The sequence below is a fragment of the Bicyclus anynana genome, chromosome 2 (genome assembly GCF_947172395.1).
Source record: "Bicyclus anynana chromosome 2, ilBicAnyn1.1, whole genome shotgun sequence".
Taxonomy (NCBI): domain Eukaryota; kingdom Metazoa; phylum Arthropoda; class Insecta; order Lepidoptera; family Nymphalidae; genus Bicyclus; species Bicyclus anynana.
In genome coordinates, this window is record NC_069084.1 from 12,270,704 (window position 1) to 12,294,358 (window position 23,655).

At 37.5% G+C, this 23,655-nt stretch overlaps 1 protein-coding gene across 33 annotated transcripts in view; it reads right to left on the bottom strand.

Annotated features, from left to right (window-relative positions):
• LOC112045305 (microtubule-actin cross-linking factor 1) overlaps positions 1-23,655 on the bottom strand; it is a 301,412-nt gene that overhangs the window by 101,907 nt on the left and 175,850 nt on the right. For 31 of the 33 annotated variants that reach the window (XM_052884590.1, XM_052884654.1, XM_052884658.1 and 28 more), the window contains 16 exons: positions 21,757-21,950; positions 20,096-20,181; positions 15,642-15,829; positions 14,439-14,570; positions 13,917-14,086; positions 13,145-13,366; positions 12,159-12,363; positions 11,200-11,304; positions 10,752-10,870; positions 9,907-10,051; positions 8,211-8,327; positions 7,596-7,720; positions 6,716-6,944; positions 6,067-6,246; positions 4,999-5,091; positions 3,930-4,104 (listed from right to left, as the gene is read on the bottom strand). In XM_052884590.1, coding sequence (XP_052740550.1) covers positions 3,930-4,104; positions 4,999-5,091; positions 6,067-6,246; positions 6,716-6,944; positions 7,596-7,720; positions 8,211-8,327; positions 9,907-10,051; positions 10,752-10,870; positions 11,200-11,304; positions 12,159-12,363; positions 13,145-13,366; positions 13,917-14,086; positions 14,439-14,570; positions 15,642-15,829; positions 20,096-20,181; positions 21,757-21,950 — 2,485 coding nt within the window. Of the gene's footprint in view, positions 1-3,929; positions 4,105-4,998; positions 5,092-6,066; positions 6,247-6,715; positions 6,945-7,595; positions 7,721-8,210; positions 8,328-9,906; positions 10,052-10,751; positions 10,871-11,199; positions 11,305-12,158; positions 12,364-13,144; positions 13,367-13,916; positions 14,087-14,438; positions 14,571-15,009; positions 15,030-15,125; positions 15,269-15,641; positions 15,830-20,095; positions 20,182-21,756; positions 21,951-23,655 lie in introns of those variants that run through there. The other 2 variants (XM_052884616.1, XM_052884617.1) reach the window with 2 other exon arrangements.

The window sequence follows — 23,655 nt, forward strand, 5'->3', positions numbered from 1 at the left end:
GTAGCTTATGTTTGGAGTGAAAAATTGTTAGGTGTTGCAGGTTATTAGTCTAAGATTGGATCACAATAATTATACTGTTAGGTTGGATCATATACATGGGAAGACAGTAGTCATAAAACTATTAGGTTGGATCATGTATACTGTTGAAGTAAAACAGTAGTAATACAGTAAATAAGTTAACAACAAGGATTAATACCTTCTTAATGAAGCCGTTGGTATGTTAACCGCAGACAAACAGAAGCGTTTTGTATCACGTAACATAGTGCAGTTTGTAGTGACCATACTATAATAATGCACATTCACCAATCAATACTGTGCAAAACTATACTAAAGCCTTTTTTCGTTTATAGTTAGTTCATTTAATGTAAGGAAGCTTAAACTGTATGAATTTTCATCTAATTATGATAAAAGATTTTTAATTGATATGGAAATTTTATAATCTGATTTATTTTGCAAATATAAAGACAATCTTTGCTTTTTATGTATAAATTAGTTGACATTGATTTTATTTACCTGAATGTATCATAATAAAAATCAATACATATATTCAAACCTAGTCATCATCTCCACTGAGGAACAATTTAAGGTACAAAAAGATTAGCGATTTATATCCTCATTTCTAATTCGCTTATTGATAAATATTTCACATTGAGTTAAGCTTTAATATAGGTGGTTGACCAGATATCAAGTGGTAAAAACATAACAATAATTAATATATTTACGAGCACATGCACCTACGCTAAAAATAAGCGGCTTTGCACCCATTAACTTAAGGTATACAAGTTGTTAAAACTGAAGTGTTGACCGTGCAGTGTGTTCATTGTCGACTTTTTGGGCGTAGTTGACCTTTGTTTACAAAAGGTGTCGTGGTTTCCCTGTAAAGTTAGGAGTCTGTTTAGGATTTTTAAGTTATAATTTTTGTTCAGGTTAGGTTTCTTAGTAAGCTAACATCAAATACTTCCCTAACATCAAATACCAAGTGATTTAGCGTGTAGAAAATCGAGTCAGGGTTATCTATACATAATATAAAGAGTAATGATTTCATGTTTGTTTGTTTTTTTGCTTTAAATTGGCTCCAAAACTACTGATTAGAAAAATTCTTTCACTGTTTGAAAGCCACACTATAACTGGGTGCTATAGGCTATATTTCATCCCAATATTTCTACAGGAACGGGAACTACGCAGGTGAAACCGCGAGGCGTCTTCCAGTATGGTAAATAAACCCTGTAGAACTTTCGAGTTAGTTTGGTACCATTGTAGATAGCAACTTACTTACTCGTAACATTAACATCCTTGTAATGTCAAAGCTTTTCTACAAATGAGAACAATGCAAAAACAATGCATGCAAAAATCTCTATTCTTGTAAAATCATGTATCTTAGTTCTAGTAGTTCTATACATAAATATTTGTAGTGCACCTAAGCATAGTGTCATGCTTCACTCATCTCAATAACACTTAAAACAAGTGCCCTAAGATCCGCTACACAATTACTCACCGCCTTTCCCGAATGAAAATATTCGTTTGATTCTCTTCATGTTTACTGTGCAATTGAAACCTTATGCAGTGGTGTTAAGATTCAGTTCCATTTGACAACAAGATCACTTTGTTTACTCACATTATTAAGATTATCACTTCAGTCCTATATTTCGCATATAAGCGATCAGAAATCTAATGAATCGTTTGAACTAAAAATAAGCTTCTAGCATTTTTATTGCTTTTCGAGATTTTGCCAAAAATAAGAATTGCTAATTGGATTCTACTTCAAAGATAAGTAAATATATACACTGGATTATGGGTTGCACTATTATAGTTATGTATAGTTACGTCAATTTAATAAAAATTAAATACTAAACGTATTTATTAATTAACAATTTGTTCTTTGTTTGAAACTAACTACAATTCCCGCGTAAAATAAAAATTTTCGTTTCTTTCTTTCACTTTGTATTAAAAGAAAAAATATACATACAAATCACATCTGTTTTCTAATTTTAGCAAAACTAACGAATTGCAATTTATTTTATATTATATGCTTGTAAGAATAAAATCTGTCACAAAAAAACCGTAAAACAAAATATTAAACAAAATTTAACTCACGACACGTCTCTATTAAAGAGAGCACAATTTAAGACAAGAAAATCGTTCTCGCTAATGACGATACTGTGTAGTACGACACAGTAATTGAGACTGACAGGTCCCGTAGGACGAGGGCGTTAGTCCTTTGTCATCGTCCATTGATAGTTCGAGACTATTTTTGGCATATGACGTATTTTAATACAAGAAAGGTCTGAGTTAATAATAGTTTACATATTATTATGTTAACAGCAAGTTATTTTTAATTACAAACTGTTGACCCGATCCAGTGTCACTGGTAGGTAATTTAATATTATTAACTTTAATTAAAAATACTAACGCAAAAAATTTAGTCTTGAGATTAAAAATGTAACACCTGTATACCTATGAAAACACAGGTATAAACTATGTATGATGTGTCTATCATATGGGCCTAAGTTTACCCAAAATCATTCAACCGTTTTCTCGTGATTGGGTAATAAAATCACAAACTTTATAGGATTTAAAGCATCTTGAGGTAGTTTCCATAATAATGAAATAGAAAAACGGATAACCTCGAATTGTCGTACTTAGAAGTCTGCCTATAACGGATCTAGAGATTTCTATCTAAATTGAATAAAGGTCTGGGTCGTAAAAGGTTAAATGTATAGTAAATAAAATACAGTAGCTCGGCAGACCATATGTGACCTAAAAACGGATCCCTAAAAATCATTCAATTTTCCAATTGTCAATCAATTGGCCATACGAGTTTAAACGTAGTTACGTAAATTATAATGAATCTATTTTATACGAGGTATTGTTTGATAGGGAAGTTATAACAAGGTTATAATAACACGCTCGGGTTATTATACAATTCGCCAAAATATTTCTTCTGTCAAGGTCACAACAATTCGTTTAAATTGTTGCGAATTAAAATAATTGCTTCCATAGTTTTTCAAGAGCATTAACGCAAAGTTTAGTTAGGTCGTGAGATAGATTGATGCTCGCAAATGGAATGACTAACCGTGGCCTAATGATGCCTAAGCTATGATTGAAGGAAATAACGTAATAGAATTTTCCAGGAACAGTTTTTATTATTAACAATCAGTGAATTAATATTTAATAAATTTTATAGCCTAATTACACTTATTATGTGAAATATTTATTAATTAAGAAAAATGTGATTAGTAAAAATAGTTAAAGAGTTCAGGCGCATTTAGAAACTTTTATTTAACGTTATACTACCTAATGCAAAAAAGCAACTACTTGTCACATCAAAAATACGATTAGATTTTTTAGAAGAATTTTTGACGCAATTACATAATTACCTAAACCTACCTATTTCGGACAAAAATAACTAATATCTTCCACAAGCATACTATGCACAGACTGTAAAAAATACTTGTGGTACCTTCAATACACTTTTTACCCGACTACGGCGAAGCCAAAAGGAAGGGTAATGTAAATATTTCAGATTGAAATAGAGAAATGCATAGGAACAAAAATTTTTACGGTAGAGCTGTGGTTGCACCGACTGTATACGGTCTAATGTGATTATGCCAGGAATACTTCTATTTTAAACATAGGTACTCGTACATGTGAGGTATATAATGGGTGCGACCACGGCTCTACCACGACCATTTTTGTTCCTATGCATTTCTCTATTTCAATCTGAAATATTTTCTTGTTTCGTTCTTCTTAAACCCCTTATTACGTAATCGGGTTATAGTTTTAAACTTTATTTTTATACTGGTCAGGTTTTAATCTTGAACACGTACAAAATTACGTAAGATTCAGGAGGTTTTTGTGCCACATGCTCGTTGTTAATATATTGGCTAAATGTGGCACGAAAAACGTGGATGATGAGGTAAAAATCTCACCTTCAGCTCTGGCGCGTCGCTCGAACTCGTCGAACAGTCGGTTGACGTCATCGATCTCCCGCCGCAGCCGCCGCAGCTGCGGGTCGGCGGGGTCTCCCTCCGCGAGCAGCTTCTCTGCGTCCTCGTTGAGCGCGCGCCGGATGGCTTGACGTTGTTCCGCGCCCATCGCTACGAACTGGACAAAAATTTTCATTGCAAACTTAAAAACTATGTATTTATTACAAAGGACGATCTGGAATCTAGACTTGATCTTCAGAAATCTGAGTTACACATTTAATAAATGATTTAGTAAGTTATTTTCAAGAAAACACAAAGGGTACCATAGACCATACAACTGAAGAAAAACTCTTTCAAAAATAAAAACAAAACGCCATCTATGAGCTCCAAACATAGCTGCATCGCAACAGGTTCTTCAAGTGTGAAAAAGGGATTGTTTCAAAGTTCTCTAAAAACGCCATCTACTGGTTTAAAATATCAAACACTGTTTCACTATGCCTGTAGTTCGCATCCTAAAACTTTCGCCCGACAACACTTTTTGTAACGCATTCACCGAGTCGCCCACTTAATTTCCAAGTCAAGCGTGCGTAAAAAAGTTTCATTAAAAAAAATCTCGAAAATTCTATAAATCCAAGCGTCAGCATTACCCAGATCTGGCAAAAAACAGTCAATGAGTGCATTACATCACAAACCGATACATTCTTAGAATTTGTTGACTCTATTGTGTTTAATTGTGCAAATCGGTATTAGCAGAGAATAACAATTCATTATTGATTCACTTAACTGTCAGGCAAAATCAACAAATTAATCAATTAGTGTCATTTTAAGCACGTTTAATATAAAGTGACATGGTTCCAGTCAAGTAAATTTGGCACAAGATCTTTGCCGTTGAATGCGTCGATAAACTTAAGACATAGACATTTTCTGCCACAAAAAACACTAAAAATCTGTCTTAAGATCAAATCGGCAACAAATATAAACTTATCTTACAAGACATCAGTAAAAAATCAACCATCTATGAAAAGAAGCGTGAAGTATTAACTAAACTATTCTTAAAGTTTTCAGCACTCACTTGTGGGAAGTCCCATCCTTTCACCACCTTGATGGTGGCGAAGATCATGTTCTGTCGCATCCGAAGTTGCTTCCTCTGCCATAGTTGAATGACCTTCGCAAGAAAAAACAATGTAAGCACAAACGCAAGATATATCTCCCTACATGCACATAGTTCATACATGACTGGCCGAGGCTACTGCATTATTATAAACAAATTTTATCTACACAATAAATAATAACATTACTTATCAGTTTGAAATAAATATATCGATTACATATTGAACGTCTTGGTTTGAAGATCATTAAGTTAATATTTTGTTTATTTTATTTATCACATTACAAACGAAAATTTTACAGCTAAAAAAATATCGTTGCTTAGGAAGTATTTATTTGCATTGCCTCGACTATCGATATCCTTAAAAACATCCTTCTCTACTTTAGCGAATTTTTTTTGAACGAAAGGTAACCTATGAACACGGCCGTATTTAACGCTGCTATAAAATTCACCATAATTTGCTTTCTTATTGATAATATTAGAACGAATTACATTGAGGAAATGAAAAATTAAATACATGCTTCTCCTAAACTAAATAGCTCAACGGTAGAAGCGGTTGGATTCATCACCGAGGGATGGTGGTTCAATCCTCACCCCGTTGATCTATTGTCGTACCCACTCCTAGCACAGTCTTTCCCGACTAGTTGGAGGGGAAAAAAAAACCATGTCAATCTTATTATTTCAGACTGAGCTTCCAATAGCATAAATCAGTTCCCCAATCCCTTGACACCTTGAAACCGTTATTTCGTGCTGATCTTCCTAATTGTTATCTGTCGCTCTTCCTTTCTTTTCTTTTTATTGTAATCCTGCTCAAGTGATTTTTTATTCCTTACAAGTTAGCCCTTGACTATAATCTCAACTGATAGTATGTGAAGATGCACTAACTTGTTAGAAAGAGGATGAAAATCTACACCCCTTTCGGTTTATACACGACATCGTTGTATCAACGGTACGTCTTTGCCGGTAGGGTGGTAACTATCCACGGCCGAAGCCTCCCACCAGCCACATGTGTGCGTCTACCACTCTACTCACTCTGTCGTACGCGTTGCGCAGCGCACCAGCAGCGTCGAGCGCCTCCTGGCACGGCGGCGGCAGCGCCAGCACGGCGCCGGGCAGCTGCACCTCGGTGCCCGCGCCGCCCAGCCGCACCCGCCAGCGACTGCGCCCCGAGTTGTCCACCACGGTCACCGCTGACCCCTTCTCTATTGCCACCTGTATTGACATATAAAAATAAAAAAATTAAATTTGAAAACCCCGTTTTGTTATAAACTAGCCTAGTTTAACTAGTGCTAAAAGAATATACCAAATTGGTTCAGTAGATCCAGAGATTACCTCCTACAACACCACAAACAATTTCTGTTTATAATATTAGTATAGAGCTTGAGTTGTGATAGCCCAGTGGATATGACATCTGCCTTCGATTTGCACCTCCAACTTTTCAGTTATATACGAAATTAAATACCATGTACTGTCTCAAACGGTGAAGTAAAAACATCATGACGAAACCTGCACACCTGAGAATCGTCGTAATTCTCTACGTGTGTGAAGTCTGCCAATCCGCATTGGGCCAGCGTGGTGGACTATAAGCTTAACACTTCTCATTCTGGGAGGAGACTATTATATTAATGATGATGATAGAGTACAGATAATATCTCGATGGCTTTGAGCTTAAATGACTCACATTGGCATGTTTATAAGCGCACACAGTCTCCGCTCGCAGCGGGCGCGTGACGGGCGCTCGGCGTTGCTTCACAGGCCGGACCTCTTGCGCCTCCTCCACCAGGCGGGACACGGCCGCGCCCTGCTCGTTCAGCTCCTCGCGCAGATCCTGCATGCCCTTCAGCAGGCGCTCGCCTTGGTCGAGCGTGAACTCGGATTGAGAGAATGTTGTGTTCAAGGCTTCCTCGCGTCTGGAAAAGGAATGACGTTAAAGATTTCTTTCTTCAGATTAACCCTTAACTCAACAAATGATTTTCAGATTAACCGATCTCAAATGCGAAAGCAAAATTCACTAATTATATTCAAATCCGACATTATTATAGATCATTATATAGACATACGTATCAAATAATCGAGATATCACTGTATTACACTGTTCCTTAGAGACATCTAGATATGAAAGCAAAAGAGAACATTTCAAAAAGGACAGCAATACATAAATTTTGCAGCAAATAAACAAATCGAAGAATTTAATCAGCTATGTGTATCTAAAATGCGATAATTTATTAAAATCGTCTTATTATGAATTTAAAAGAAAATTAGAAGAGATTTCTTGCTGTGCCTAATATTGTAGTAGTTGCAACACCAAAAAAAAAAATTGTTTTACGGTTATCGCCGTGGGAAACGCATGGACAAGAAAATAAAATACGCTGATAATCGTGGGCCCACTGTTATAATATTAACATTATTGTCAATCAGTCGAGCTAAGAGGTAATTATAATTCCCCAAAGGAGCTCAATCTCAAACATCTTTATTATTACTCAATCTCTGTCTTCTATAGAAGATATTTACCCTCCATATTATTATAAGAGACCATTAATGACACAGTAAAGCATACTTACTTCTGAATCCATTTTTCAGCGTCCTTCACTTGCTCAAAGAAGTTGTGGTAGTGCGTGGTGTGCTTCAGATGCGTTTCCAGACACAGCGTCAGTTGCAGCACCCATGCCCATTGAGATTGCATCACCTACAACAAAAAAATATTATCTTCTAACAACTATTAAGTTTCTAGTGTCTAGTCAGTTTCTAGCAGTAGCAGCTTTGCACAAGACAGCCTTTTAATAAAAATCTGCCTTAAAATAATATCATTGGCAACAATATTTTTGAAATACAACAACACTTCTTGATTGTAGAAATTAGGTTGAAAGTACTATATTTCAGATCAATCTTTACCAACCTTAAAACGCCAAAAACTTTGAATTTTTAAAAACCTCATAACTTAGAATTACGCCATCAATCTTAACATTAACCTTCCATAACCCTACACCCTATTGGTCACTAGTCTAGGGTTCTGCTAAGAGTTTTTCTCTCCACGACACGGTGAATCCATGATGCTTGAATGCTAAGATATTCGTCTCTCCTTAAAATTACTTTAATATTCTTTACATATATACCGATTTGAAATCGGTTCAATAGCAAACTTACTATTAAATACTAGTATCAAATGAAGTTAGTACCTGCAAATGTGCTTCAATGGTCTTCGTCGCCGGGTGGTGTTGCGCGATCAACGCCTCTCCTCTGTCTATGACGTTACTGAACTGGAGTTCTCTCTTCTCTAACGATGACATTAGTTGCTGAACAAAAACAGACCATATTGTCACTCAAACATAAATATATTGCTAAACAATAAGTCCATATTGTACGTGTATTACGATTCAAAATGAAAATCTTGTTTTAAGATAATTAAAGTTCAAGTTCGGGGCTGCTGGGCTTAGGACTGGAAATTTGGAAGTCCTTACGAGAGGTCCATGTCCAGCAATATTACATAGGTTGAAAATGTTAAAATTATGAAATTTCAAGGAAAGTATTATAAAATATGAACGACTAACTAAAGACGCGACCGCAATACGGGCGTGGTAAACAAAATCATACTATTTAATAAAATATATGCATAATTCCAATTACTTTTTAAGGATTTATTATAGACCACTTCATGTGGTTTAAATACAGGTTCTGGAAATTTACTTTTGTACAACAGGCAGCTTAGATTAAAACTTATCCTAATACAAAATAAGCGCTAAAATAATTTGCAAATGAAATTGTAGAAAAAAATTAAATGTGAAAACAAACCTCTCTATCGTCCCCAAATGAATGCTTGCACAGAAAATAAAGAAAATGTAAAACTAAAGGGAAAACAACATCGATGGTAGGTATAAATATATCGAAGTTATCGAGCAAGTGTTTAATGAATTGTAAGGGTGAATGATAATATGAATATAAATCACTATGATACATTTATACATATGTACTTATCACTAAAGGGGAATGGATGGGACTGGATCGCGTATATTGTACGAGTATAATAAGTTCACTACCTAGATACGTTCTTTATTATACCAATACATGCAGAAATATTCATTATTTAGTTATATAATACGAGTCAACCTTCAAAAATTTCATGCAATCAAATACATTTAAATATATTAAAAATACGTTTTGAATATTGCATTTATCTCCTTAATAATAAATTAGTATTATGAATGTTGTGAATCGTATTATTTGTTTTATTATATGACAATAATACCATGAATCTTCAATATGTCTAAGTTGTTTGATGGTATTTTCTCTTTCTAGTTAGCTAGTCTTTGAATGACATATTTAAAAAATAACTAAGTGTTTTAACTGAGTCTAATTTTTTATCAATGCCAGTTATGGCATTGTTTATTATATTAAGACAAGGGTAACATGGTGCCATAAATCTTTAATGTGTTTTATAATATTCTTAGGTTAGAGGGTATTCGAAGAAAAACCCTCCGTGACTCGTTCGTCTGTTTGTTCTTGTTTTGGATATAACGGCGCTCGTGGTGCAAGCTAGAACATTCATTACATAGCCGTCGTAGTGTTCAGTTCTATCCTCTTATTGTAAATTCAGTGTTTCGTATATTTTGTGGTTATTTTAGAGCTTGTTTAATTTTGGTTTCATTTGTTTTAATTTGGTTGCTGGTCATTTTGTTGCCTGATAATAGTTGTGAATTATAATTTTGTTCTACATGGCTCTTGTTATTTTCAACCAACGTCTGAATGAATAATATTATATCCTCCTACACATTTCTATTAACTACTATACATAACTAATAATTTTTCATCCATTATTGTAGATCTAGTGACAAAAAGGAATGCACGCTAAATGCTATATAGTATATTTATAGTCACCTCATAGTAATGTTGTACGGCGGGCAGGTTTATATGCGGATCTGCCCAATCGCGAGACAGTTCCACTTGCTCCTTCTCATTGAGCCAGTTCAGCTCAGCAGTCGCCGACTGCAGGAACTCTTGCAGTGCGTCCAATTCTGACATTCTGTGAGAATATAAAAGTGTTTTTTCGTGTCTTTGACTTGATAAGCCGTATACAGCAGAAATATGAAAACATTGACAACTCATTGACGAATCGTGATATTTATTCCAGTTATTTTTATAATAAAACGAAGCACAATCATCTAGAAAATTTCACTTAAAAACTGGCCAATTTTGCTTTGACAGTTTTAGAATTATTGGTACAGAAAATTATACCTAAAGGCCTTTAAATATAGTCCAATATTCAATAAAATCCCAAATCAGAGCAAATTCAACCTTAAGGATTGAGTTTAAGGTTGAATTTGCGAATGCAACTACTTGAATTGAGTGCCAAGAAGTTGTGTTTGGCACTCATTGAGTGGGGACGTTTTTTGATGGCTGATTGTGCATCCACTTTTTAATAGGAGATCGATGGACGGGTATCATGATATATCACGAATATGGCCAACAATAGAATCATGATTTCAGTAAATAATGATTCGAGTAACATTAGGGACCTGTTTGTATTGGTGTTGGATAGTCTACAGGTAAGTTTTGTCACTTCCTTAATTTATGTAAAGTGACATAGGCATAAATTGTGAAAAAGCTATCTGACATTTATCAGAAGGTGATGAAACTGACCCCAATTCTTCTTTGAAGAAGCACAAGATTATTGAGAACGAATCCACGCTTACAGAAGTATCAAAAAAGGTTAGAATGCTTACCGTTTTGTGCTAGTAGATAGCAGTTCAGCGTACAGCTTCTGAAGTTGATTTAAGTGTTGGTTGTAGAGATTCAATTCCTCGCCGCTGAAGTTTGTTCTATTGTGCACACACTGTTCCACCTTCAAAATAAAAACAAAATATGATAATTTGGAAAAAATATCCAATTAGATCATGGGATAACAAAATAGGTATATACATCCGGAGTCAAATAATAATCTTAGAGTGGTTTCAGACTAGCGTATTTTTTTTGCGCGTATACGGTCGTTTCAGCATACGAACTTCAAAAAACCGGACTCGCGTAAACGAGCATATTACGGCGTGTTCGATCGAACCGGTGGTGTCGTGCCATCAACATGGATTCTGACAAAGTCGCGCTTCCGAAAACGAGCTCATACGAGCGTATAAAACGCTAGTTTGAAACCACTCTTAATGTAAATAACGAAATTACCTTAGAATGGAATTGGTCAATTTGTTTATGTTCTCGTTGGTGCTTGTCTAGTTCATGTTGCACTGAGGGCGAGTCTGAGCCGTAGTCTGCCTCGTGAAGTTTTTTCTGTAAAAAAAAAAAACAAAATGTAAAAAACATCAAAATCAGGTTAGAATAGAATCAAAAGCAAAAAACTGTTTTGCTAAAAAAAGGGTTTGTTGGTTGATGGATGTCCGCCTTGTTGGATTTAAGTCACGTGACTATTTTTTTCGTATTCCTGACAGTAAACCCTTTCATTTGATACCCATAACATGGGGGTGGATTTCAAACAGCCAGTCCGCCATCTTAGGAAGGCCGCCATATTGAATTTTGTAATGACGTTTCTTAGCTAATCATATATTGCCATCAACACTGAGAGCGTGTGCAAAATTTCAACCTAAGCACAATGGGGATGATGACTAGGTTTGAATATATTAATTTTTATGATACATTCGGGTAAATAAGGTCAACGTTAACTAATTTATACATAAAAAGCAAAGATTGTCTGGATATTTGCAAAATAAATAAGATTATAAAATTTCAAAATCTACTAAAAATATTTTATCGTAATTAGATGAAAATTCATACAGTTTTAGCTTCCTTACATTAAATGTGACATTTTTTAATATTTGAACTATAAACATAAACGCAGAAATAACAAAGATATTAGTATTTTTTATTTAAACGCCCATACAAATCTAACGATCATTCATTGCCTACGACGTCATAAGCTCCTACCATTTTGTATGGGGCGTTTTTCAGGGATCCGAGACAGCGCCGCAAATCTGACCCTTTAAATCGCTGTAGCTCTGAAAGTAATGATCGCAGATACCTTGTTATTTTTACAAAATTGCTTTACTATTAGCGTACTCTTAATTTATATACAATTTAAAAAACTGTCATCATCCCTATTTAGATGTAACAAAATATAATATAGTTACCAGTTTCTCTTTACACCATTTGGTGACCTCCTGCAACTGCTGGAACTTGGGGTCAGCGTCGTGCACCCTGGTCTCCAGCACCGTGCGCGTCTCGCGCCGCACCGTGGTTTGCTGCACCGGCAGCCGCACCGACGACAGCCGCGGCACCAGCCGCCCGGTGAACGCTTGCCGCGCGTTCAACCAGCGGTCGTGGACTTGTTGCACCCTATACAAATATAAATATTATATAAATATAAAATATTTAGGTACTACAATTCAAAAAAAAAATTTCAGTGCCTGAAGACGAAAGTAAAACCTAGGGATCCGAGGCTTGGTCGCTAACTATGCGATCACACAGCGGGCGATGGAACGAGTTATTCTCTGTGTAATCGAATCAGAAAAGAGGAGATCCGCAGACGAACCACTTCAGCTTCACAACTCGCTGAAGAAAGTCACTGGAAAAGACAATGGGCAGGCCACATAGTTCGAAGAGCCGATGGACGTTGGGGTTCCAAGGTGCTGGAATGGTGACCCCGAACCGGAAAGCGCAGTGTTGGTTGACCCCCCACAAGGTGGACTGAATACATCAAGCGGGTTGCAGAGACCGTTGAGTTTGGTACATGCAAGAGGCCTATGTCCATCGGCTGATAATGATGATGAGGTATTACAATTAATAAGAAAACTATTCAATCACTTCGAAATTTCAAATCTCCTTAATCCCTGACATTTTCCCCATGATAATTTTATTTGTAAAAGTGTATATTAGTACGTAGATGCACTCGTTCTCATGTGCCAAAGCTCTTGTATTGTCTGAAGGCCTTAGATCACTATCGTCGAAGTTACAACTAAAGAGTACTATAAAGAAACATGTATTTATTTTTAAATTTCTATCCGTTCAGTTAGAGTTTATCACATCTGTCACGGAATGTCATGGACTGACAGATGTGTCATAAGATTTTGTACAAATGATTAAATTATGAGTTGATAAATTAACAGTAAACACCCACCGTCTATGCAGTTCACTGGCCTGTGGGTATCTTCCTTCCCTCAATGCGTGCGAGTCTTGGAACATCTCCTGTATCGTCTGCTCCATACTCCTGAGCTCCTGTTCGATCTGTTCCGCGGCCATCTTGGCCTCGGCGGGGTGCACGCCGCGCTCTACGCGACGTATCTCGCTTTCGATGTGACGTTCCACGTTGTCGAGACCGGCTTCGGTTTGTTTTATGTCCCTGTTAAATAACAAAAAAAAAATGATCGTGTGCATCTCAGGCGGCTAGACAGAAGTGATAACTCAAACCTGCTGCCGGCGTGAGAAAAAGGGAAGCTAGGCAGAGTAGCGCCGTAACGCGTTACCTTACAAAGCGGTTTACCTTCCCATAAGAAGTTATCACTTCAAAAATTGTTTGTTCGTATGGCAAATAATTTTACTTGATAACGTCTTAAGAAAACAAGCCAAACTCTTAGGCCGACGTTTATCGATATATACGCCTTAAATTAGTTTAAAATGGGGAAATCTCAGAAATCTGCCATCTACAATCGAATGTTAAGTACACCACTTGTTCGCTAAACGATCATTAAATTCGTTACGCGTACTGCGACGCATCATGCGCGTTGTATTAATGGACGTCGCCTGGTTTTTTTAAAACAATGTGAGCCAATCAATGTATTTAAAGATTGATGTTCTTCTTTCCTTTCCAATGTAACAAAGATTCACTGTACAGCGCCTCCGGTCGGTGATCAGCTCCACTTCGATCGTTATAGAGAATACACAACACGAACCTATGCAACTTCTCCGCCAGTCGCTGCAACCGCTCGAGGCGTCGTATCTCGTCGGAGAGGTCCCTCTCCCGCTCCTGCGCCGCCATCAGCAGCCGCGCCCACGCCTGCTCCAGCGCCTCCGGCCGGAGCGTCGGCTCCACTTCGATCTCGCCAACTGATTCGAAATATTTCTGAAAATATTGGAAAAGAACATTAGCAAGACACGATCTCTTGTCTCTAAAAAAAAAATCGGTTGTCTGTAAAGTCGGTTTACTGACGATAGTTGAACGTGACAACGTCAGATAATACTGATGGAATGGTTGCATTTTTCAAAAGATTTACTTTATTTCTTGTAAAAAAAGTTGGCAACCGCGAGGGAACGACGCAGGACGTCATCTTTTTTCGAGTTTGCATCTGGCTTCATCGAATTATAACACGTTGGCACGTCAAAATGTCTTTAAGATTGATTCACTGTTACAGAATCTCTTTGAGATCTTTACCACTATATATAAATCGTTGGAATTTAGAATATGGTAATCGTACCTCTAGCTCCCGGTACTGGTGGAACAGTTTCTGTTTCTCGCGCTGCCTCAGCGGCACCTCCTCGTTGCGGAAGCGCGTGCTCTCGCTTAGCAACTTTTTCATTTCTATCAAAGTCGACGGGAAAGCACGATCCTGAAACAAGTGAATATTAAATTAATGGAATATTTTGAAAAATGGGAATGGGAAAGCCAACAGATGTTCTGCAACAAGTCCAAAGGTGGAAGCTCGAATAATTAGAATAATGCGAAACTCCAAATATCACCTGCTCCAGCTTATTATCCAGGGAAAGATAAAGGGGAAACGAAGGCCTGGTCGTAGACGTACATCTTGGCTCAAGAACTTACGCCAATGGTTGATTATGAGTACCAGATCACCTTTCGGGCAGCAGTGAACAAAGTTAAATTAGCCTTAATGATTGCTGACCTCCGATAGGAGATGGCACTATAAGAAGAAGAAGAAGATTTTAAAAGATCTAACTGCATGAAAATAGTAACACCCTGTGTCAGTCCCACAACTAAGATGAATTGTAACAGTACAGCGACGAGATGTACGCGATGAGCACATTGTGCACCTGCATGAGGGAACACTTCTCGTGCACGCTGCTCGAACAGCGGGTGCACCGCCGGCGGCTCCGGGAACGTCTCGCACAGCGACGAGATGTACGCGATGAGCACAGTGTGCACGCACCTGCATGAGGGAACACTTCTCGTGCAGCCACGCGCGATGCTGCGCCGCCTGCTCGGTTTACGCTGCGGCGCGGCACTGCGACTCCGCGTCGAACAGCGGGTGCACCGCCGGCGGCTCCGGGAATGTCTCGTACAGCGACGAGATGTACGCGATGAGCACAGTGTGCACGCACCTGCATGAGGGAACACTTCTCGTGCAGCCACGCGCCATGCTGCGCCGCCTGCTCGGTGTACGCTGCGGCGCGGCGCTGCGACTCCGCGTCGAACAGCGGGTTCACCGCCGTTGGCTCCGGGAACGTCTCGTACAGCGACGAGATGTACGCGATGAGCACAGTGTGCACGCACCTGCATGAGGGAACACTTCTCGTGCAGCCACGCGCGATGCTGCGCCGCCTGCTCGATGTACGCTGCGGCGCGGCGCTGCGACTCCGCGTCGAACAGCGGGTTCACCGCCGTTGGCTCCGGGAACGTCTCGTACAGCGACGAGATGTACGCGATGAGCACAGTGTGCACGCACCTGCATGAGGGAACACTTCTCGTGCAGCCACGCGCGATGCTGCGCCGCCTGCTCGGTGTACGCTGCGGCGCGGCGCTGCGACTCCGCGTCGAACAGCGGATGCACCGCCGGCGGCTCCGGGAACGTCTCGTACAGCGACGAGATGTACGTGATGAGGGACTTCTCATCGGGCTCGTGAGTGTCCACGTCTGCAAATAGAGTTAACGGTATTAAATACAACAAAATTTAGCAAAGTAACAAGCCATTAGGCTACTTGCCTCTTTTGTAAACAGTGTTTAAACTGAATTACGGAAGTATAGTATTATTGACGGCACAAAATAAAATATAGCTTATATTTTATTTTTTCCCGTCAATAATAATAACCAGTAAAAAATTTAATATAAATGAAAAAATATCTACGTAAAATTTTTGCTGCCGAAACACAACACATTAACAAGTGACGTCATTCATAGAGATAACAGCATGATTGGTGTTTGAAAAATCTTCTTAGTTTTGTACAGCAGGCGAGTAGCCTATTCTTTTTCTACAAATGCTAACGTTTCGAAAACTGACATTCGTTATCGATAGACCACGTGATCAAAAGGTTTTTGACCTAAGACGCACAAAACAAGAACAGATAGGCACGAATGAGGTTAGCGCCTATTACCTCATTCAATAACGACCTCAACATGAAAACGGCTGGAAATATGATGGAAATTGCAACGATTATTTTAATGCCATTGCGTTGTCGCTTATCGCACAAGTAAATCGGGTACCTTTGCATTTATCTACGCTAGCCGCGGGACATACTGCATACACAATAAGTAAATTGCTTTTATTCTAAGGTTACTGCGCTCGTGGCATGTGAAATTCGGGAAACAATCAGCCTTCTTGGCAGTTGTGTTTTGATCTGCAATTATGTAGATTGATAGATGGCAATCAAAATAATTAGAATTGAGCTATGTAATTGCAGATTTTTTTCCAAGAATAATGCAGGTACATATTCTGTTATTGCAACCTTTTATAGTTCTTATCTCCAACTTTGATATCAAATATTTACTTATTGTAAAATTATCGCAAGATACAATTCTTTAAAAGGTGTATAGTTAATCTACATTATTTTTTACTTAATTTTGACTTTTTTTGTGCCACCGAACATATGAACATAGGTAGGTATACTAACAGTAGCCTGTCAATATATATATATAACAGTATAGTCTATGTAAGACAAAATATTAATTTGTACAAACGAAAAGGAGATTTAAACCCACGTCTTACTAGACACGGGCATAAGTTAGTTATTTCTGCATATCGTCTCCAAAGAGTAAAAAAATCTTTTGTAGGTTTGGGTGTACTCTTCTATAACAAGATCCCCAAAACTGTGATGGACCTGCCAATGCATAGCTTTAAGCAATGTGTTAAAAACATTTACTTAGTCGAGGTTACTACAACATTGATGAGTTCCTTAAAGATAAAAGCGCTTGGAGGCCATTGGATCAGCTTCCACCTTCACACAGGAAATAAAACTATAAGAAATTGTAATTGTTAATTGTTTATCAATTGTAAATTATAATACTGTATGACTTTTTCAAAAGAGCAACTGTTGAGTTTCTTGCCGGTATCTTCTCAGCAGAACCTGCCTTCCGAACCGGTGGTAGAATCTTTACAAATAGTCAACTGACGTGTCAAAAGTGCTTGGAAACTGAGCCTACTTGAAATAAATGATTTTTGATTTTGATTTAGATTTTTTTGATTGAGCACCATTTGTCAGTCGACGAGTTAACGCCTGATTCTATTAAGCCGACACAATGACGTCACAAGTACATATTTAATTCTATTTTCCGCAGATACAATCACGAACAATAGATCGTAAAACACTGCACGCTTATTTGTACCCCAGTCTTTGACCTGCCGATTGCGTCGAACAATTGATTTGAATCAAGTGTGAGAAGCGTTTGCTGGACGCCCAATGATCCATAACGGTTGTAAATGTATTAATCACGTTATCTGCATTCCGATCTTTGGAGCAGACAAATTATAAATATCTTCGCATCCACTGTACCCATTTATGACGACGACTGTACCTTGGGTCTTCTTCTTCTTGGTTACTTGGCTCTGCGCGTCGAGCGATTGAGCCAGTGACATGTTTTTTTTTATTCTTTTCAATTTAGCCCTTGATTACAATCCCACCTGATTGTAAGTGATGATGCAATCTAAGATGGAAGCGGGCTAACTTGTTAGGAGGATGAAAATCACCCCTTTCGGTTTCTACACAACATCGTACCGGAACGCTAAATCGCTTGACGGTACGTTTTTGTCGGTAGGGTGGTACTAGCCACGGCCAAAGCCTCCCACCAGCCAGACGTGGACCAATTAAGAAAACCTCAATCGGCCCAGCCGGGGATCGAACCCAGGACCTCTGTCTTGTTAATCCACCGCGCACACCACTGCGCCACGGAAGCCGTCAAAGTGATTTTTTAGAGCGCGATTAGTTATTTAAAGAAAATTCGAAATTTAAAAATAGGTATTTTAGGTAGCATTAGGTACCTGTTGGTTAATTTTGGTCATAACATTTTCACTGGTTAAAGAACTTATAGGTGCTTGGGATAAAAGTGAATTATATTTATAAAAAAAATATATAATCAGTTTCATGTCCTGAGTGTCCTTCTGGTCATTTAATAAAAATGTACTTCCTCCAGAAAACAGTGAAATAAAATATTCCACAAGGCAATACAAACTGAATAAAATGCGGTCAGACTATAATACTGGTAGATCTCAGTTGTAACGTAATACCTAAAAAAACTCGTCACGGCTAATAAATTTACGTTTGTATCCGATACGTTTAAACAAAGCAATTCAACATCATCTTAGTCTGATTCGAAACTGTGGGATTTTGCTCTGTTAATAATACCAAAGAACATTTGTCATGGGTTTTAAGATGAAAGTATTCTGTTTGCATTGCAATATGGACTGCAAGTTGAAGATTCGTAATATTCAGATGAACTGTAGGTATAGTATGCGCATTATCATCTGAGTCGTCCGGTCATAAAAGTCAAAAAAGATAGGAATGTGCAGCGCGCCTACCTGCGCACCCTAATTATCGATAAACGGCTACCTGCGCACGTGCTAATGATGAGTCAATAATGATTTGGACGATTCTGATTGGTCGGTTTCTAATGTAATTGCATTGCGTATTTTTTTTGCTATAAATGTGTTTACTGCAATTAAATAAATACATTCATGTGTTACTCGTTGCGCACTATGGATACTAATATATAATAAATTTGGCAGAAGACGAAGATTCTGATGATGAAGACTCAGATGAAGATTAATTTTATTTAGTTAATAATTATATAATATGAAATATGTATTATATTAAATCAAATATTGTTAATTTTTTTAATTTTGTGAACAAGATACGATAATAAACTTTACTTATCGATAATATGTCTTTCATTGTTACACCCTTCACTAGACGGCTCCATAAGACCCATAAGTGCAAGCGAGATAGATATAGAGAAATGATTTATGGCCCTAAGACTCAGTTGTTAATGCTATTAGTATAGTGTAAACATCTCCACAGACCTAGTGAGTATATACAAATTTAAAATTAAAACATTTTAAGCATACGCGGATGGATAAAGATCATATCGTAATGAAAATCATGTCAGTTATTAAATTAATTAATTTAAACTTCACATTACTCATGTCGTTGGACAGGATGTTAAATAATAATTATTAATTGTGTTTTTCCTCGAAAATTACATATTTATACTAGAATTAGATGTTAATTATTTCCAGCCTTTAAAGGAAGGTAACAACAATTACGTAAATTAATATAATAACCAATAAAAAAATACTCCATCTTATTTTTTTACTTTTTGAGAATAGTTTTTAAAACATTTAAAAACATAAGACGCCTTTTTTTGAACAATATTGAAGACTACTGATGCGACGGTTCGTGTCATACTGACTCGAGAATGTATTATTTTTTGAATCTTGTATTTGTGACGGGTACGACACCGTCGTGTTCCGTACGCTTAATCTGTATATTATTGACTAGCGGCCCGCGACTTCGTCCGCGTGAAACTCGATGTAAACTTTCAACTACCCCTACCCTACCACTACCCTAACCTACCCCTACTCTACCCTACCCTACCCCTACCTTATCCCCACCCTACCCCTACCCTACTCCTACCTTACTCCTACCCTACTATATAATAAAATATCAAATTGTCATCCATACGTCATTACATATCTGTCATTATACGTCAATTACATAGCTTTCATTTGCGTTTCATGTCAAGTCACACGGGAATGCTGTCGAACGGGGTATCCTATGTCCTTCTCCTGGCTCTAAACTACCTCCCTGCCAATTTTCAGCTAAATCGGTTCAGCCGTTCTTGAGTTATAAGTGGAGTAACTAACACGATTTTCTTTTATATATATAGATTAATCTGTGTAAGTAGGTATACCTTCTGGGTCGAGAAGCCTGGTGACTCCATATTCTTTCTCGACAACGTGGAACGCTGTCTCCAAGCGCTCGCGGACTTGTCTTGATCTGTAAAATATGTTTCAATGTTATAAGTTCGTAGTAAACTTTAATAATAAAAAAGCTATGATTTTCTTGAGGTAAACAAACAATTAAAACTACATTTTTTTTCTAAACTCATTGTATCCTGTGATGTTAGAAGAAAGAGGTATATTCGTAGATTGGTTACATAAACCATATTCGATGTTTACAACTGGCACACAAAAATTATACAAGCGGCATTGTCAATGGCTCAAATGAGCTAAGGTTTGCTAATTAGCATAGTTTTAATAGCGGTCTGCGTATAACCTATCTACCTCTTCTAACATCATTCATTGTACATAATAACAGTACCATTAATATCAGTTCAGTTGTATGATTTCATCAAGTGCAATGGTTACAGATGACAATATAATTTCCTCTGGAATCAAGTGCAACTCCCATTAGTCAGGTGATCTCAAATCTTATCTTTGATCACGATGACACAAGCGAACCATGTCATAATGGCACTAAAGCCATACTCGAGGAGTATTGTTTACTAACAAACAAATTGGAAATGAGGGTAGAAAAAGGATGTCATTTCATAACTTTTTCATTTAAAATTATGTATTGTTTTTTTATAAAATATTATTCAAATTATATTAACTATATTATTAATCGAATTTATTTTCAGTAATTTAAGAACAAGTTAATTATAATTATTATTAGGTGTGAAATGACTCGCGATTTATACCCTCATTTTTAATTCGTTTGTTGGTAAACAGTATTCCTCGAGTATGGCTTTAGTATAGTTCGAACTACTTTTAGTCGAGTAGCGTACTAAACTACTTGCAACTGCCCAAAAATAGTTCGCACTTTGTTCGAGTACAGTTCACAAGTGAGTGGTTGGTTCCAAGATGAATAACCTACAACGCAATAAAGTAAATAAAGTGATTAAGCACAATGGCTTTAATTGAAGAAGTGGATGAAGAAATCTGTGTGATTAATAAAAAGAAGCTATGGGTACGAAAATGAACGACGCAACCTAAAAGCAATTTATGCAATTTATCGAGTCGACGCCTCCGTGGCGCAGTGGTATGCGCGGTGGATTTACAAAACGGAGGTCCTGGGTTCGATCCCCGGTTGGGCCAATCGAGATTTTCTTTATTGGTCCAGGTCTGGCTGGTAGGAGGCTCCGGCCGTGACTAGTTACCACCCTACCGGCGAAGACGTACCGCCAAGCGATTCAGTGTTCCGGTACTATGTCGTGTAGAAACCGAAAAGGGTTGTGGATTTTCATCCTCCTCCTAACAAGTTTCCCGCAACAAGCCTGCTTCCATCTAAGAACGCATCATTACTATATCATCAGATGAGATTGTAGTCAAGGGCTAACTTTGCATCATTATCATTATTATCATCATATCAACCGATGAACGTTCACTGCAGGACATAGGCCTTTTGTAGGGACTTCCAAACATCACGATACTGAGCCATCTGCATCCTGCGAATCCCTGCGACTCGCCTGATGTCGTCAGCCAACACTGCGCTTACTAGTACGGAGTCGCCAAATTGTAAAGAATAGAAAAAAAAGATACATCAGAAAAATGCCCATTTAAGAATCCTCACCTGATATTACGCCAGTCAATCAGATCAGGACGATTCCTGTGTATGAGCGCGTTGAAGGCGAGTCCGTCCCTCCAGGACGACGTGAAGTCAGCGACCCTAACCCCGGGGTACTTCGCCGTGGAGCGCCGGGCCCAGCTCAGCAGCGCTTCCCGAGCTGTCACGTTCGGTTCTTGGCCGACGACGATGTCTGATATCTGGAAAAAAATATGTAATTTAATTGATAAGAAATTTTTATTCATACAGTTTATTTGTGTACCTATCTTTTCACTGTTGATTTCTTATGTGTTGATGATTTTAATGGAATCTAGGGAGCCTAGGAAATATCTAAGATCGTTGTATTTTGGTTTAAAGGTTAATTTTAAAAAAGGTTAAATTTTTGGTTTAAAGGTTAGTTGTTAATCGAATTACTAGGAAACGTATCCTAGTAATATTTTTCGAGTTAACAGGTATTTAATTAGAGAAATATTTTGAGCAAAGCATTAAAATAGAGGTATATTTTGAGCGAGTTTATCTATCGACATTTTATGGACAAAATTAAACAAAAAATTTTAAAAAATATTTTATATTATTAAACAGCTAGTTAAGCAATTATCTATACTAATATTATAAAGCTGAAGAGTTTGTTTGTTTGATTGAACGCGCTAATCTCAGGAACTACTGGTCCGATTTGAAAAAATATTTCTGTGTTAAATAGCCCATTTATCGAGGAAGGTTATAGGCTATAATATATTCATACAAAAACGGGAACCACGCGGCTAAAACCGCGCGACGCCAGCTAGTTAAAAATAAAACAATGCAGTAAGGAGTAATGAAGAAAGTCTCAATAAACGTTATAATAACTATAGTCAATCCCAATTACCGCTCCGTAACATCTCTCTCGGTAAAGTTATTTGCATACAGACAACATAATCGCGTCATATCTATAAAAGAGATACCATCTTATGGGAAAGGAACTAATTAAGTGTTATCGTACTACAATGGACGTATGGTACGTATTGCTTGATTTCGCTTTGGTGAGAATAATCTATATATATATAAATGAATTGCTGTTCGTTAGTCTCGCTAAAACTCGAGAACGGCTGAACGGATTTATCTTATCTTGGCCTTGAAATGTTCGTGGAGGTATAGGGAAGGTTTAAAAGGTGAGAAAACCATAAAATCAACCCTTTTCTATTTCCCATATAAACGTTTGAGTTTTAAGTAGGGGTAGGAGTAGGGTAGGGGTAGAGTAGGGGTAGGGTAGGGGAAGTGTAAGGGTAAGGTAGGGATAGGGTAGAGGAAGGGTAGGGGTTGAGTAATGTAGTGTAGGGATAGGGAAGAAGTGCACATAAGTCAAAGCGAAGCTTGACGGGTCCGCTAGTGTTAAATAAATTGTTTAATGAAGTGTAAACAATACCTGAGTATATATATAGTTTATATAACTTTTTTAAAATTTATATAAATTATACTTAACTACTTAGATAAAATCTTATTTCAGTCAGTGTGAATCTGTGAGTGAGTATCTGAGATACTCTTTTAACATGTTACATAACTTCGTATATTAATGCTTGAAAACATTTGACTAACATAAAGCGTAATAAAGCGTATAGCGTAGCATATACCTACAGCGTATAAAGCGGGTGGACCGGGTGGGTCGGGCCCACCCTAGAATAGTCCAGTGCCCACCCTAGGATAATGGGCTACCGATTTGAAATTCTATAATGAACGCCGATATACTAATAATTTTAGAGAAAATATTATTTAAAATATCAAATAATAACAATTACAACTTAGAATAAAGAAAAACCTATAAGTAATAAATATTTTGAAAAATATATTAAGACCTTTTAGGATAACTGAAGTAGATACCTACAAAGAAAAAAAAAATAAATAAGTCGAGCCGTTTCAGAGGTCTTGGTC